This window comes from Echinops telfairi, unplaced genomic scaffold (assembly GCF_000313985.2).
Source record: "Echinops telfairi isolate 266 unplaced genomic scaffold, ASM31398v2 ScPeMD7_1;HRSCAF=3_0, whole genome shotgun sequence".
Taxonomy (NCBI): Eukaryota; Metazoa; Chordata; class Mammalia; order Afrosoricida; family Tenrecidae; genus Echinops; species Echinops telfairi.
The window spans coordinates 31046518-31060160 of NW_022103896.1; the positions used below are offsets into that span (position 1 = coordinate 31046518).

A 13643-nucleotide genomic window follows, 5' to 3' on the forward strand; every position below is an offset into this window, starting at 1 on the left:
GATACTGACCTCAGTATAAAAATAGAATTTTTTCTTTAATATTCTGATTTTTCTTCCTAAAGAAACTTGTAATCCTTACCCCCCCAGCACCAAACACTACTAAAAATACTCAATGCTTTTGAGTCTTTACAGGGTAGAGCTGCCCCTCTGGGTTCCACGACTAACTCTTTATGAGAGTAAAAAGCCTCATTTTTCACCCTGGGAGTGTCTGGTATAACTCACTAGTGCACCAGATCCAAGATGGTATGTCACAACAACTGATTTTCAGTTAGGGCTAGTCTATTTTATTCTGATGGAAATCTTTTGTTGTTGAAGTATTTACATATTTAAGGTGACTTAATGTGTGCAATTACTCGGAAGTTGGTTGCATTTATTTTCGTTTTCACAGTCTATCAAATACAATAATTGTTTGTTTATTATTAAGGGATGGTCGGATGTTATTTGACTACCTGGCGGATAAGCATGGTGTAAGTATTATTTTTAAAAATATCTAATGAAACTGTTATAGGCTAATTAAAGACTAGTGCTATACAGGCAGGTTTGGCAATAATATATTTTCCAGGTTAACTTAAGTACATATGGTTTATATTTGAAGGTTTAGTTCTTTAAAATTGATGTTGTTCCTCCTATTAGTTCAAAGTAGTCCTCAAAGCTGATGGTTTATATCACAATAATTATATAAAATCATTTTATACTAGGTGAATTTTCTGATTAATAAGAGAACTGAATTTGAATTAGTAACATGTTTAATAGAATTAAGTCATACTTGGATACCTTGTGGAGTATGAAGGGATACATAAACTTTTATATTCACAATCACAGAAATGTTGTCATAAGCCCCTTTTAAACTGTCTCTTGATCTCATTTCCATTGTGTTAACGCTTCAGTTTGAAGGTTTGCTCTTAATTCTTTCATTTAAATTCAAGTATAATTTCTCACTTAATGGTTTCAACAAAGGATTTGCCAACCAATGTACGGATTGTACTTTCCGGTTTCCTTTTGGATTGTTCCCTGGATTTGTTAATGTTCTAGTTGAGAGACTTTCTCCTCGATTTCTTCACTTGGAGTTTCCTTACATCCTTGGTGTTATTTTCGTACAATCTTCACTGAGAATATTAGTTTGCTGTAGAGATTATTTGTATAGAATCACAAAATTTTAAGAAAAAAAGAGATGTATGTGCCTGGTAGTTGGCCAAGCTCAGTTATCAGTTGTAGAACTCACACCCTAGACCTTTAGCTGCAATGTAAGTTTGTATTACGACAAATTCTTTATCATTATAATTCATAACTCTTTGAGGTTAAAAACTGCAAATGTTAAATCTACCAGTTTCTAATGTATATTTTAAAGGTCAAATAGCTCTCTGACCATGGTGTTTGTTTTGGGGGTAACCTTTGAAAGACTTTGGGAGAATTACTTCTGGGGAATTTAAAGAAGTAAATGGATTCAATTTTGAAACTTAAAAAAAACATAATTAAAATTTTTTTTTTTTTAGTTTAGGCAGGAATATTTAGACACTCTCTACAGATATGCAAAATTCCAGTATGAATGTGGGAATTACTCAGGAGCAGCAGAATATCTTTATTTTTTTAGAGTGCTGGTAAGTACTTTAATTTATTTTGTCAACTCACGGCTGTCCAAAACATCTCTAGATGGGACTCTGTAAAAGAAAGAAAAGTAACTTCCCTAACCAAAAGAAAATAGGACTTGAAAATTCAAAGGGACATGTAACGCTTCCTTCAAATCCAAAAGTAGAAACTGCTGATCTGATGTCCTATCTTATATAATTATAGCATTAGCAGAATTCCTGTCTTATAATAGAGGTATCGTTTTATTATTGTAAGCACAGTATGTGGTAGGTACATTGTAGGTACTTAGTAAATATTTATTAAATACATCTATTAATTTTAATTCAATATTCTATACATAAACCTTGAGTTTGTTCTAAAATTTTGTTCCTTTCTAGTGATATTTACTTTTGCTCTTAGCTGTTAGAATATAAAGGTCAGTGATTTCTTTATGTAGTGAATAGATGAATTTAAATAGCACTACTAGAGCCGAGGAAATACCTGCTAACCCTCAAGTATCCCGCTATCTTCATTTGTCTGAAAAGTCCTGGATTTTGTGCTTTTGTTAGGAGAAGGAATTATATGAACTCAAGAAATTCAAGAAAACCTTCATATTGACAGATTTCTTTCTCTTCCTGTCTTCTGTTGAAGTAACTACAGTATCCATAAGTTCTTTCTACAGTTATCAAAATGCTCTGAAACAGGAAATAGTAGGTTGTTACTTAGAGTGAGTATGCAAATACTTATGCCCATTTCTCTAGCCAATCCTAGAAAATGGGAAAGAGCTCTTAAGACAGGCTGACGACATTTGTTCCTTTTCCTTTTGTCTTCTGGTGCCTGTTTCTTCACTTTTAAAACCGTATGTCTCACAGAAAAGACATTTTGTGACTGCTACTATTGGTTGCTTTTTAGGAAAGGAAATTGTCCTTTTTTAGGATAAACAAAGGATTGTTACTTGGGTAATTACTTGGGTAATTTTGATCCTTAAAAATTAGTCTCCTTAAAGAGATAAATCCATCTCTTTAAAGAAACAAACACTTGGTTGATTTAAAAGTTGAGTTTAAAAACACGTTTTTTTCCATTCTTCTATTTGTAAATGCTTTCTTACACATTAGCTTTGGTTGGCTTGCAAGAGCATTGAAGGGAATCAGTGATGCTAAACTTGTAGTGGCTTATCAGAAAATTCCATCAGTCTTTCTTTGAATATTATGAAGGATTTAGGAGAGCAAAAGTTGATTACTTTGGAAATGTAAACAGCTTAAACCAGGATTGTAAAATCAGAAGCCCGATATGATTACAGGTACATGAAAAGAGTTGGTTATTCATATCATTTGTTAATGCTGGGAGTGAATTTTGAGAATGAAGATTTAGTGTCATGTTAGAGTTTCAGCACAGTAAATTTATTGTTGCTGGTCAGGGAGTGAATGTGCCGTTTTGCTAAGACATGGAAACTTAAGGTAACTGCTGGAAAATCCAGATATTGAAACTCATCTAGCATATCCACCCTTGAAAGCAGGTTGGTATGAAGAGCCAACTGTAATGACATGGAGCCGAGCCAGAGTAGTACGCATGAACCTTTTGGGGACTAAAAAAAATCTGCCCTGCTACTACAAAAAGCTTTATCCAGACACAGGTCACCTGTTCTGGTTTTGCTAGTATTATGTTTTATACTTAGTTCATGTGAAGACTCCTGTAAGTGGTAGAAATAGACAAAGATTTTGGGAGTTTCTTGTTTACTTTTGAATACACACACGTACACACGGATCTGAGTTAGTTCTGTCTTTAAGAATATTCTGGGTTAGTTTTAACCTTTTGCATTTTCCCTAACACTACTTTCATGTGGAACTCAAACCATTGTAGTGTGATGTTTTGGTTAACTAATTTAATTGAGCACAATGATCTGAAAACAAAGTTTATGTTTTACATTAAGAGCAGTTAATATGTAGTGATTGTTGAGTGTGTAGAAGTTAGGTATAATTTTATTTAATTCCATTTTGTATTTTTGTTTCATGTTTTACCACAGAGCCTTTCAGGTAGGAGGGAGTTGGTTACTTCCTATTTGTATAGTAGCAGAGCTTAATATAAAACAATAGATTGATTTACTTCTTTTGCATTAAAATAGATGTATAAAATCTATGTATTTGAAGTTTTGTGGTAGCAAATATAAAAATTCTGCTCTTGGATTTGGGATGAAAAACATCAATGTCTTGCTTATTAGTTATTTTATTTCTCTAGTAGGCTTTTCATTTCTGAATTCTTGTGGCTGGTGATTCTTTTAAATCTGTGGTTAAGGAAACATAAGCTATGAAAGAACCATTGTAACTGTGATCTGAGATTAGAATTTGACTCTCTGAGTGACCTTTTGTAGGTCAGTGTTGTATAAATTAAAGCTCTGTGACCCTAGAATCTACTTTAAGATTTGGTGGCTTTTAGTATATATAATGAATGCTTAAGTGTGCTTATTTTATTGTGAAACTTCTTTGTTTGATTAGTACTCTAGAAAATGAGCTAATTTCACATGAAATAATAGAGCAGGTTTGGTAGGAATTTCGGGGGCATTTTTGTTTTGGAAGTTGTTAATACTGTTAATTATTTTGTTAAAATCTAGCCTCACTGCCACCTCTGGTCTGGCTCCAAAAGATAGTCCTTTCTACCATTAAACAATATGCAATAAATGTAATTTTTAGGTGCTAGGGCTGTTGCTGTTCAGTTGGGGAAGGACATAGCTATGTGGTTTTTATTTTTTTAATGTATTTACTTTTTCTACTCGGCTTTTTAAAGTCATGCTGCGTATAGTTGGTTATACATTGGTCTGCTAACCACAAGGTCAGCAGTTCAAACCCACCAATCTGTTATGGGTAGTAAACAGTGAAGCTTTTTGCTCCTGTAAAGATTTATAGCCCTGGAAACCCACAGAGGCAGGTTTCTACTCTGCCCTGTAGGGTCTCTATTTAGTGAAAATAGAGTAGATGGTAGTGAGTTTGAAGCAAAGTGATTTTCACTTAGTCCAGAATTTTGAGTACCCTGGATTTACTATTTCTTTACTGTGAAATGTGTGCTGTGGATTCAGATGTCCTTGAGGCTGAAGCCAACTAGAGCAAAGATAACTCTTGAAAGCTCTTGATCTTGGCTGGTGTTGGGCCTGTGAATACTGCTTGATACTTAGGGTGAACATGTCTGGTATCATTTTCAGATGCACACGTTTTCATACTTTAACAAATGAAATTGGGATGTTTCTTAATTGGTAACATCTTATAAGGTTGTTTTTCATTTGGAGAACAAAATAATAGTGCACCCTAAAATTGATGGCATTGCAAATTCAACAAATATGTTAATACTTTTAAGGATCAGACCTTCTTATCCTTTGTCATTTGGATAGTTTTTATGGATTTTTTTTTTTTTTTTAGTTTTCATGGATTTTTAAAAATCAACTTTTAAATGTGTATGACAAATGTGCATATATATACCTGTATTGGGTTTCCGAGGCCTGTTTCCCAGTGAATATGAACATTGTATTTACAGTACACTAGTGGTCCTGTCAAGTAAACATTAGACTGCTAACTTCAAGGTGGGTGGTTCAACCCCACCTTTTGCTTCAAGGGAGAAAAATGAAGCTGTTCCCCTAAAGAGAGAGAATCCTCGGAAACCCTACAGAGGGTTGTTGTGGACTAAATTTGACTTGATGTTAATGGGTTAGGTTTTTTGGGTTGGTCATCTATTAAGTGTGCACTTATGCGTTATGCACGGTTTGTGAAGTTTTGTGAGGATTGTCAAAAGGTGATACAGAGACAGAGAAAAATGCATTTGGAGAAGTGACCCTGATAGCTTTGCTTGGAGCCAGGTTGCCACAAACATTTGATTTGTGAAATAAGCAATTATCTGCAAAGTGCCATAAAACAAGTATGGCTTCATTCCATTCTGTGAATATTCAAGTTTTTATTCCTGCTGATGAACCTTTGAATTGATTGTATTTTTAGCTATCACTTGAAAGTAAGCTAAAAAGTATTGCTGCAAAGCCCTAGAAACCTTTGTTGAGCAAGAATATCAAAATGTGAAGCTCATGTTTGTCCATAACTTCCATCTCGGGCATAGGTTCCCAAACGTACTTGTTCTACTATCCCCTTTTCAGAAAAATAATTGCAGTTAAACATTTTTATACTAGAAACAGGATAAAGTGTAGGTATCTGCTGTTGCAACCCTCCTGGATCATTCCAGGGCCCCACAGGTATATGTATTTCTGATGGTAGTGTTTCCATCTCTCTTGCCCTTTAACAAAATTTTTGTGCTCTCTCTTCAAAATAGCAGTTTACCCAACCTCAGGGGATTCACATTATGTTCCTTTGAAATGTTCTTTGAGATTTGGAAACAGTCTGCCAGGTGTAGGGTAAGGGCTAGAGGGTAAATGGGTGAGCAGCCCTTGCTGCCCTTCGAGAATGAGCAGGTCTATTGTCACATGGAAAAACGTTTATTGACACAAATTTCTTGGCCTTTATTCAAACCAATAGAGTTTTTCATTTTTAAAAAAATCCTATCTACCCAAATCCCATGAACAAGTTGTGTCCTAGAAAATCCATCAAGATTACTCTTGGAATTCCATAAAACAGTCGCCATACCTTCCAAGTGGACCTCTGCTTGAACTCATCCTTGAGGTCTTCCTGATTCTCTTAAGGACGTGATCTGTCTGAAAACTCATTTATATGGGGTAGTATTCCCATAAACTTGTTGGACAGCTTCAGTGATTTGGGAGTATGTCTACTTGAGCTTGCTCAAAATTTGCTGTTAGGTATGACCCTCAAATCCCCCCAACAAATGTGCTTTGAGGTGCCATGACAAGTCTTAGATAACGGTATTAATTAAGAGAACTTCTCTGATCACAGACATGTTTAAATGTTTTGTTTGGAGTATACCTATGCAAGTAGAACTGGGAACACATATGCCTATATTTTGACTTTTGTAAATGAGATATGCTATAAGATTGATTCATATTGTAGATGTTTTTAAACCTTCATGACAACCGGGGGTAGTAGGGTCTGTGACTGCCCCTTGAGTTGCTGTCGAGTTCATTCTGAACGTGGCAACTCTGTGTGCGTGTGGAGCTGCTCCAGGGGCTTCTAAGGGCACGTTCTGTCAAATGTAGATTGCCAGGCCTATCTTCTGCATCTCTGTCGGTAGGTTTGACCTGTGTCAACCTTTTGGCTAATTGTTAGTGCGTAACCATTTGTGCCTTCCAGATCACCTGTGTAATAAATGGTAGGTCCAAAATACTTAAAACTTTGAATCCTGTCCATATAATTTGTACCTATGTCTCACAATTAAAACACCATTTAAATGTTGTCGTCATTCCCCCTCTTTTTTTTTTTTTCCTGGTAAATTTTAATTAAGGATGCAAAAATATTCTTTTCCTTCTAAGATACTCACTTGCTTCTGCTGTTTAGCACATGCAGTACATTAAGTGTCATTCTATGTTCTTCCATTGCTTTGCCTACGGTAGTTCTGCCTTACTCATATTTTTGTTAGCATGGTTCTTATAAGTGTTTCGCTCCTTTTGAACACTCTTCTATCAGTAGAAAGGTAAGATGAGGATGGCCCTTATTCCTCCTTTTTTATGGATTAAGACAGCGGTATAAAAATGTAGAGCTTTTCTACCAAGTTGTCAGTTTTGGATTCAGGGAGTCGGTGTATACAGATGTACTGCTGGAATGTTAGATGAAAGGAAGGATAGGCCTGGCGATCCCTTTCTGAAAACTCACTGCTCTGGAGACCCAGGGGAGTTCTTACTATTCCCATGGAGGGGTTGCCCGCAGTTGGAATTAACTCACTGACAATTAGCGGCAATAAAAACAGCGTGTTTGAAACTGAATCCAGAGAGTGCTTTACTAGGTGTAACTCTGGGCAAGTTGGTCACAGAGCCAGCAACAGTTTCCTATTTATATGATGAGCATAGACATTTTGGGGCAGGATTGTATGAAAAAAATGTTTATCATTTGTTGCATAATTCCTCAATGTTATTAAACAATAGGCTTGATTTTTGAACACCTCCATGCCCCCAAGCCTATATAGCCTCTTTTGATGGTATCCTAGGAAGTAATTTCTCATTGCGTTTTCAAAGAGATTATGTCTCGATTATTCACAGTGATGTTAGCAACTAATTTATCTGAACCTTAGTTCCCAAAATTTTAGGTGCCTGAAGTTTTTTTAGTTTTGTGTGAATTCATATAAAATGGTTTACACCAAAATTAAGGGGCACTCTTGTTTTGTTAGTTTTAAAAACATAAATGTGACCCGGTAAGAACTTTGTTGATACAGGGGTCCGGGGCAGATAGCTATAGATCTAATGCTATGTGGTATCCTTTTTAAATGATCTCTTTTCTACTTGGGTATTCAGAAAATAATGACTTGTGATTGCTTAAACAGGTTCCAGCAACTGATAGGAATGCTCTGAGTTCCCTTTGGGGGAAACTGGCCTCTGAAATCTTAATGCAGAATTGGGATGCAGCCATGGAAGACCTTACAAGGTTGAAAGAGACCATTGATAATAATGTGAGTTACCGTCGAGTGATTGGTGAATTTATCCCCCCACCCCAACCCCCCACCCACCCACCAGTTGTATGTGCGTATCCTCATTTCTGGGTAGGAAAGAAAGCACTGTGCACTTACATAACTAAAATGTTCAGAGTAGCTTTTATTGTCATAGTCAGCGAGCTTAACTGTTTTCACTAGACCTCCTTGAAGGAAACTGAAACATCCTTAGTTTCTTACAGAAAAGAAGCCAATTTTCATTAAATGCTCATGAAAATGGCACAGTACTCTGCTCACCAAAAGATGAGCGGTTTGGACCCAGCAGCTTCTTTGAGGGAGCAAGGTGTGGCTTTAATCTTTGGTGAATATTTATAGCCTTGGAAACCCAATAGGGCAGTTCTGTTCTGCCTGTCAGGCTGCGGTCAGACTGGATGCAGCAGTGGTTGATATGGTTTATGCGGAAGATGACAGTTTTCATCTGTAGTTGTCTATGAAAACCATTTCTTAGGAGATGTGTACTTCGGTTCTTGATTTTAAAATGGTTTTAGTAATTTACTAGAATGATTTAGTAGACATTACTGAATCCATCTCTGAGAACAGTCATAATTTTGGACAGTTGGGGCTTATGTAGAGATAAGTACAGGAAATCAAACTTCAACCATAATGATCCTAGTGCATGTCTCAGAGAGTACTAGCTTTTAATGAATATCCTGCCTCATTGTCAGATACTCACAATGCTTTTTTCTCCCATAATTCTTATATATACATTTTTAAACCCTTCAGTCAGTGAGTTCTCCACTCCAGTCTCTTCAGCAGCGAACATGGCTCATTCACTGGTCTCTGTTTGTTTTCTTCAACCACCCCAAAGGCCGGGATAACATTATTGATCTCTTCCTTTACCAACCACAGTAAGTTGTTTCACTATGTGTTTTCAGCTTTTGTCCTATGACATTATATGGGATTTTTTAAAGCTTAAATCATATTCTTTCACATTTGGATTTGTTGGCATCCAATCTCCCTTTATATGGTAGATTAATGTGTTAATGAAAACGCTCTAGAACGGGGAGGAGATGAGCCAGTCAGGGTGCGATGTAACAATGATGAAAAATACAACTTTCCTCTAGTTCCTAAATGCTTCTTCCCCGCTCCCACTACCATGACTTGAATTCGACCTTGCAAGTCTGGCTAGACCAGAGGATGTACACTGGTACAGATAGGAACTGAAAATACAGGGAATCCAGGGAAGATGAGCCCTACAGGACCACTGGTGTGAGTGGTGAAACAGGGAGGGTAGAGGGAGAGTGGGTAGGAAAGAGGGAACCGATTACAAGGAACTATATGTGACCTCCTCCCTGGGGGACGGACAACAGAAAAGTGGGTGAAGGGAGACGTCGGACAGGGCAGGATATGACAAAATAACAATATCAAGGGCTCATGAGGGAGGGGGGAGCGGGGAGGGAGGGGAAAAATGAGGACCTAATGCTGGGGGTTTAAGTGGAGAGAAAATGTTTTGAGAATGATGAGGGCAATGAATGTACAAGTGCGCTTTACACAATTGATGTGTGTATGGATTGTGATAAGAGTTGTATGAGCTCCTAATAAAATGATTTTAAAAAATTAAAATATATATATATATATATATATTTATGATTAGAAAAGAAAAAGAAAACGCTCTAGAAGCATTACTTGAATTAGGGAACATGCTAGCGCATAGGCCTGCAGAACCTGAGGACCTTATTTTGGAAGAACGGAATCAGAATTTGCATTTTAATAAGATCCCAGGTAATGGGTCTTTACATTTAAGCTTCAGAAATAAGGTCTGGGCCATAGTATTTGGAAGAAATAATATACTCCATGTAAAAATTATTTTTGTATTTTCTTTGCTCTATCAACTAGGTCTGTTTAATCATAAGAAATTTTCTGTTTTATGAATATCAATTACACTGTTTTGTAGTTGTCTAGCAATATGTGTATTCAAGGCCCCCACCCCACCCCCCTATAAAAAAGGAAAAAAGCTCCTCCGGGTTCAGCTTTTATAGTACACATTTTTCCTACTACGCGAGCATCAAACAACTCACTCTGAATTAGTGCACCCAGTGACTTCACCTGGGAAGGTTCTCTCTGGTCACAGTGAATTTTTTCATAAAAGCCGTTTTGCACAAACCTCTTTTTGTGATGGCCGATTTAAGAGACACTTGCAGCTGTGAAATTTTGTTTTCTGCTGAGGAAAAATGCTACAGAAACTGTTGAGATTTTTAAGCACAGCTTACTTGGAAAGTGCTATGGGGGAGAAACCTCAAGTGTACGAGTGTTTTTATTTAAAAAAAGGTGAAATGTCAGTTGATGATAAACCTTGTTCTGGATGGCTGTCAACTTCCCAAATGGATGAAAATGTCGACTCTTACTGCATTTGGAGTTTGTTCCTCCATGTCAGACTGTTAATCAAGCTCTCAATTTAGAGGTTCTGAAAACAGTGTTAACAGTGTGCAACATAAAAGGCCTGATTTGTGTCAGATGGGACTGGTTTTGTCACCAAGACAATGTACCTGCTCATCTCAGTGCGCCAGTTTTGCAAACTTGCAAAAATCAGCATGCCTCTCTTGCCCCATGTATCTTATTCATCCGACCTTGCTTCATGTGACTTTGTTTCCACGAATAAAGAGGGACATGAAAGGACAGTGATTTGATGATGTAGAAGACATGAAGAAAAAAGCTGAGGGATGTGCTGTCAGCCATCCAAACAGATGTTTGAAAAATGTTTCCAAGAATGGAATCGCAGATTTGACAAATGTATTAAGTGTAACGGAGAGTACTTTGAAGTTGATAAGGTTTTGCAAAAAAAATTTCAATACATATCTTTGAAAAACGATCCATATTTTTGGACACGCATATGTATGTGTGTATGTATAAAATATACCATTCCAGTTAAGTTCAACTGCCTATGAAACTTTCACTATTTCTTTGCCTCATTCACTGCCATCTAGTCAGTTCTGACTCAGAAATAAGACAGCCTTATGAAAACACGTAGGTCAATTGAAGATGATTTTGCCTTCTCCATCTTTCCTTTAGAGCAGTGGTTCTCAACCTTCCCAATGCCGCTATTCTTTAATACGGTTCCTCATGGTGCGGTGACCCCTCCAACCATAACATTATTTTCATTGCCACTTTAGAACTCTAATTTTGCTATTATTATGAATCGAGCGATCCCCTGTGAAAGGGTTGTTCGACCCCCAAAGGGGTTGCAACCCACAGGTTGAGAACTGCTGCTCTAGAGATTGAATAGATATTTTTTATCATATTTTAGCATGCTCTTTATTTTGGTTCCCTTCCTTGAATAATCTCCAGTTATCCATGTACTTCTTAAAAACTGGATCTTCAAAATAAGCCATCTTCTTTAGGTGATATCTAAACTTTGTATGAGTACACTGTCACTATTCGCTCGTACTAGCTGTTAATATACTCAAGATTACAATAATGTGTTTTACCAGTTGCATTGCAGTATGCTTTTTATTAACTCTGGTTAATTAAATTTCACACCCCTCATATTGAACTAAATTTTTGTCATTTGTTAACTGAAATGAAGATTTTATATTTTTATTACATTTATGAGACTGATGATTAAAAATGCATTTAAAATTGCATTCGGTGATTGAGACATGCCAATATTAGGCAGATATGGTATATATAGAAAGATGATTGGTAAATTGTTGCAAGATGTTTGGGAATTGGTGAGTGAAACAACTAGTTTTTAACATTGATCATTGTGTGCATCTTCACAAAAAGATGCTTTATGAGAATTTCACATTTGGTCACAATTGAGGATATATACTTCTCATTATTTTTAGAAATAAATCAAGCATGTTTTCAAGTAAGAAGTTATTTGGGGAAAAAAACAAAAACCATAACAGTATTTTCTTGTCCCTAAATGAAACTTGTGAGGTGGGTATAAATGCTCATTGATAGCCCTAAAATCTGGGACCAGGAGATGAGCCTACCCTGAGCTAACAGTTGTTGGTATTTGCCTTATGGTAACTGCAGGACAGAATAGAGTAACTGCCCTGAAGGGTTTGCTTGGCTGTAGGCTGTACAGAACAGATTGCCACCTCGTTTCTCCTATGGAGCCGCTGCTAGGTGTGAACACCTGTTTGTTAACCACCACGTGATTCCCTATTGCACTGCCAGGGCTCTCTGAATGATCAGAATTCACTCTTACTATGGAAACCCGTGATGGCTGACTCCAAATTTAAGGCTTATCAAATGCGTCAAAAATAAGGAAAACTTTGGCTGTTTCAGCAATGGAAATTACTAGGATTTGGTTTCCTGTGGAGTAAGGATGATAGGAAATATAAAAGGGGAGATGATATGATATGCCAGGCATGTACTTTATTATTAAAGGGGAAAATAGTTATTCCACTATTAAAGTATTTATGCATTTATTTTCTAAATTTCTTGTTGAGATTATACACAGAAAAATGATCACCAACTCATCTATTTCTACATGTACAATTCTGACACTGATTACATTCTTCGGTTGTACAGCCATTCTTACCCCACTTGTCTGAATTACCCCTCTCCTATTAACATCAGCTCACATCCCCTATGGTTCTTGTCTACAGCTAATCTTTTCTATGGCTTTTGTCGCTCTGATCCCATATAGATAATTCTTGAAGAGTATAATGCCCAAGGCATAAATATTTTCTAGTTAAGTTAAACTAGTCTCAAGATTTCAGAATTATTTTAATATTTAAAAATTATCTCAGGACTGTAGGTTCAGGGGTTCACTCAGCCCCATAGGTGCTCTAGAAAGTCTGGAGGCCATGAGAATTGGAAATTCTGTTCTGCATTTTCCATATTTTTATCAAGATTCCTTATTAAAATGTTGATCAAAATGTTCAATAACTGGCACTATTCATTCGTTTGGTCTCATGACAAGAGACCAGATAGCATTTAAACTACACATTTCCACATCCTCCTGTGAACCTAACTCTTCTTCCACCTAACTCTTCTTCCTCTGTTGTTCCATTCACCAAAACCAAAAAAAACCCCTCACTGCCACTGAGTTGGTGCTGACTTACAGAGACCCTATAAGACAGGGTATAATTGCTTCTGTGCATTTCCCATAACTTTTTATGGGAGTAGAAAGTCTCCCGGGAAGCAACTGGTGGTTCGAAATTGCTGACCTTGCAGTTAACAGCCCAACAACGCCTTAAAGCTTATTGATGTGCAGTGAATGGCCACTTGTAAACTTTAAAGATTTCAGGCACTATGTAAAAAACGGAGGCACTAAACATCTTTCCCTCCATACCAGGCTAATTCCTTAGGCTATTCCATGCACCCATACTCCAAAACCTCCAAACCCTGTGAAGTTTCTGTTCTTTTTTTTAAATCACTTTACTGGGGCCTCTTACAGCTCTTACTACAATCCATATGTACATCTGTTGTGTCAAGCGCATTTGTACATTTGTTGCCATCATCATTTTCAAAACATTTTTTCTACTTGAGCCCTTGGTATCAGTTCATTGGGTGTAACTTTAAAAAAATCATTATATTGGGAGCTC

The 13643-nt window shown here is 36.8% G+C and overlaps 1 protein-coding gene across 1 annotated transcript in view; it reads left to right on the forward strand.

Annotated features, from left to right (window-relative positions):
- Positions 1–13643, forward strand: part of EIF3E (eukaryotic translation initiation factor 3 subunit E) — a 42989-nt gene that overhangs the window by 7549 nt on the left and 21797 nt on the right. The window contains exons 3-6 of the mRNA XM_013006673.3: positions 425–467; positions 1494–1598; positions 7981–8106; positions 8869–8993. Coding sequence (XP_012862127.2) covers positions 425–467; positions 1494–1598; positions 7981–8106; positions 8869–8993 — 399 coding nt within the window. The remainder of the gene's footprint in view (positions 1–424; positions 468–1493; positions 1599–7980; positions 8107–8868; positions 8994–13643) is intronic.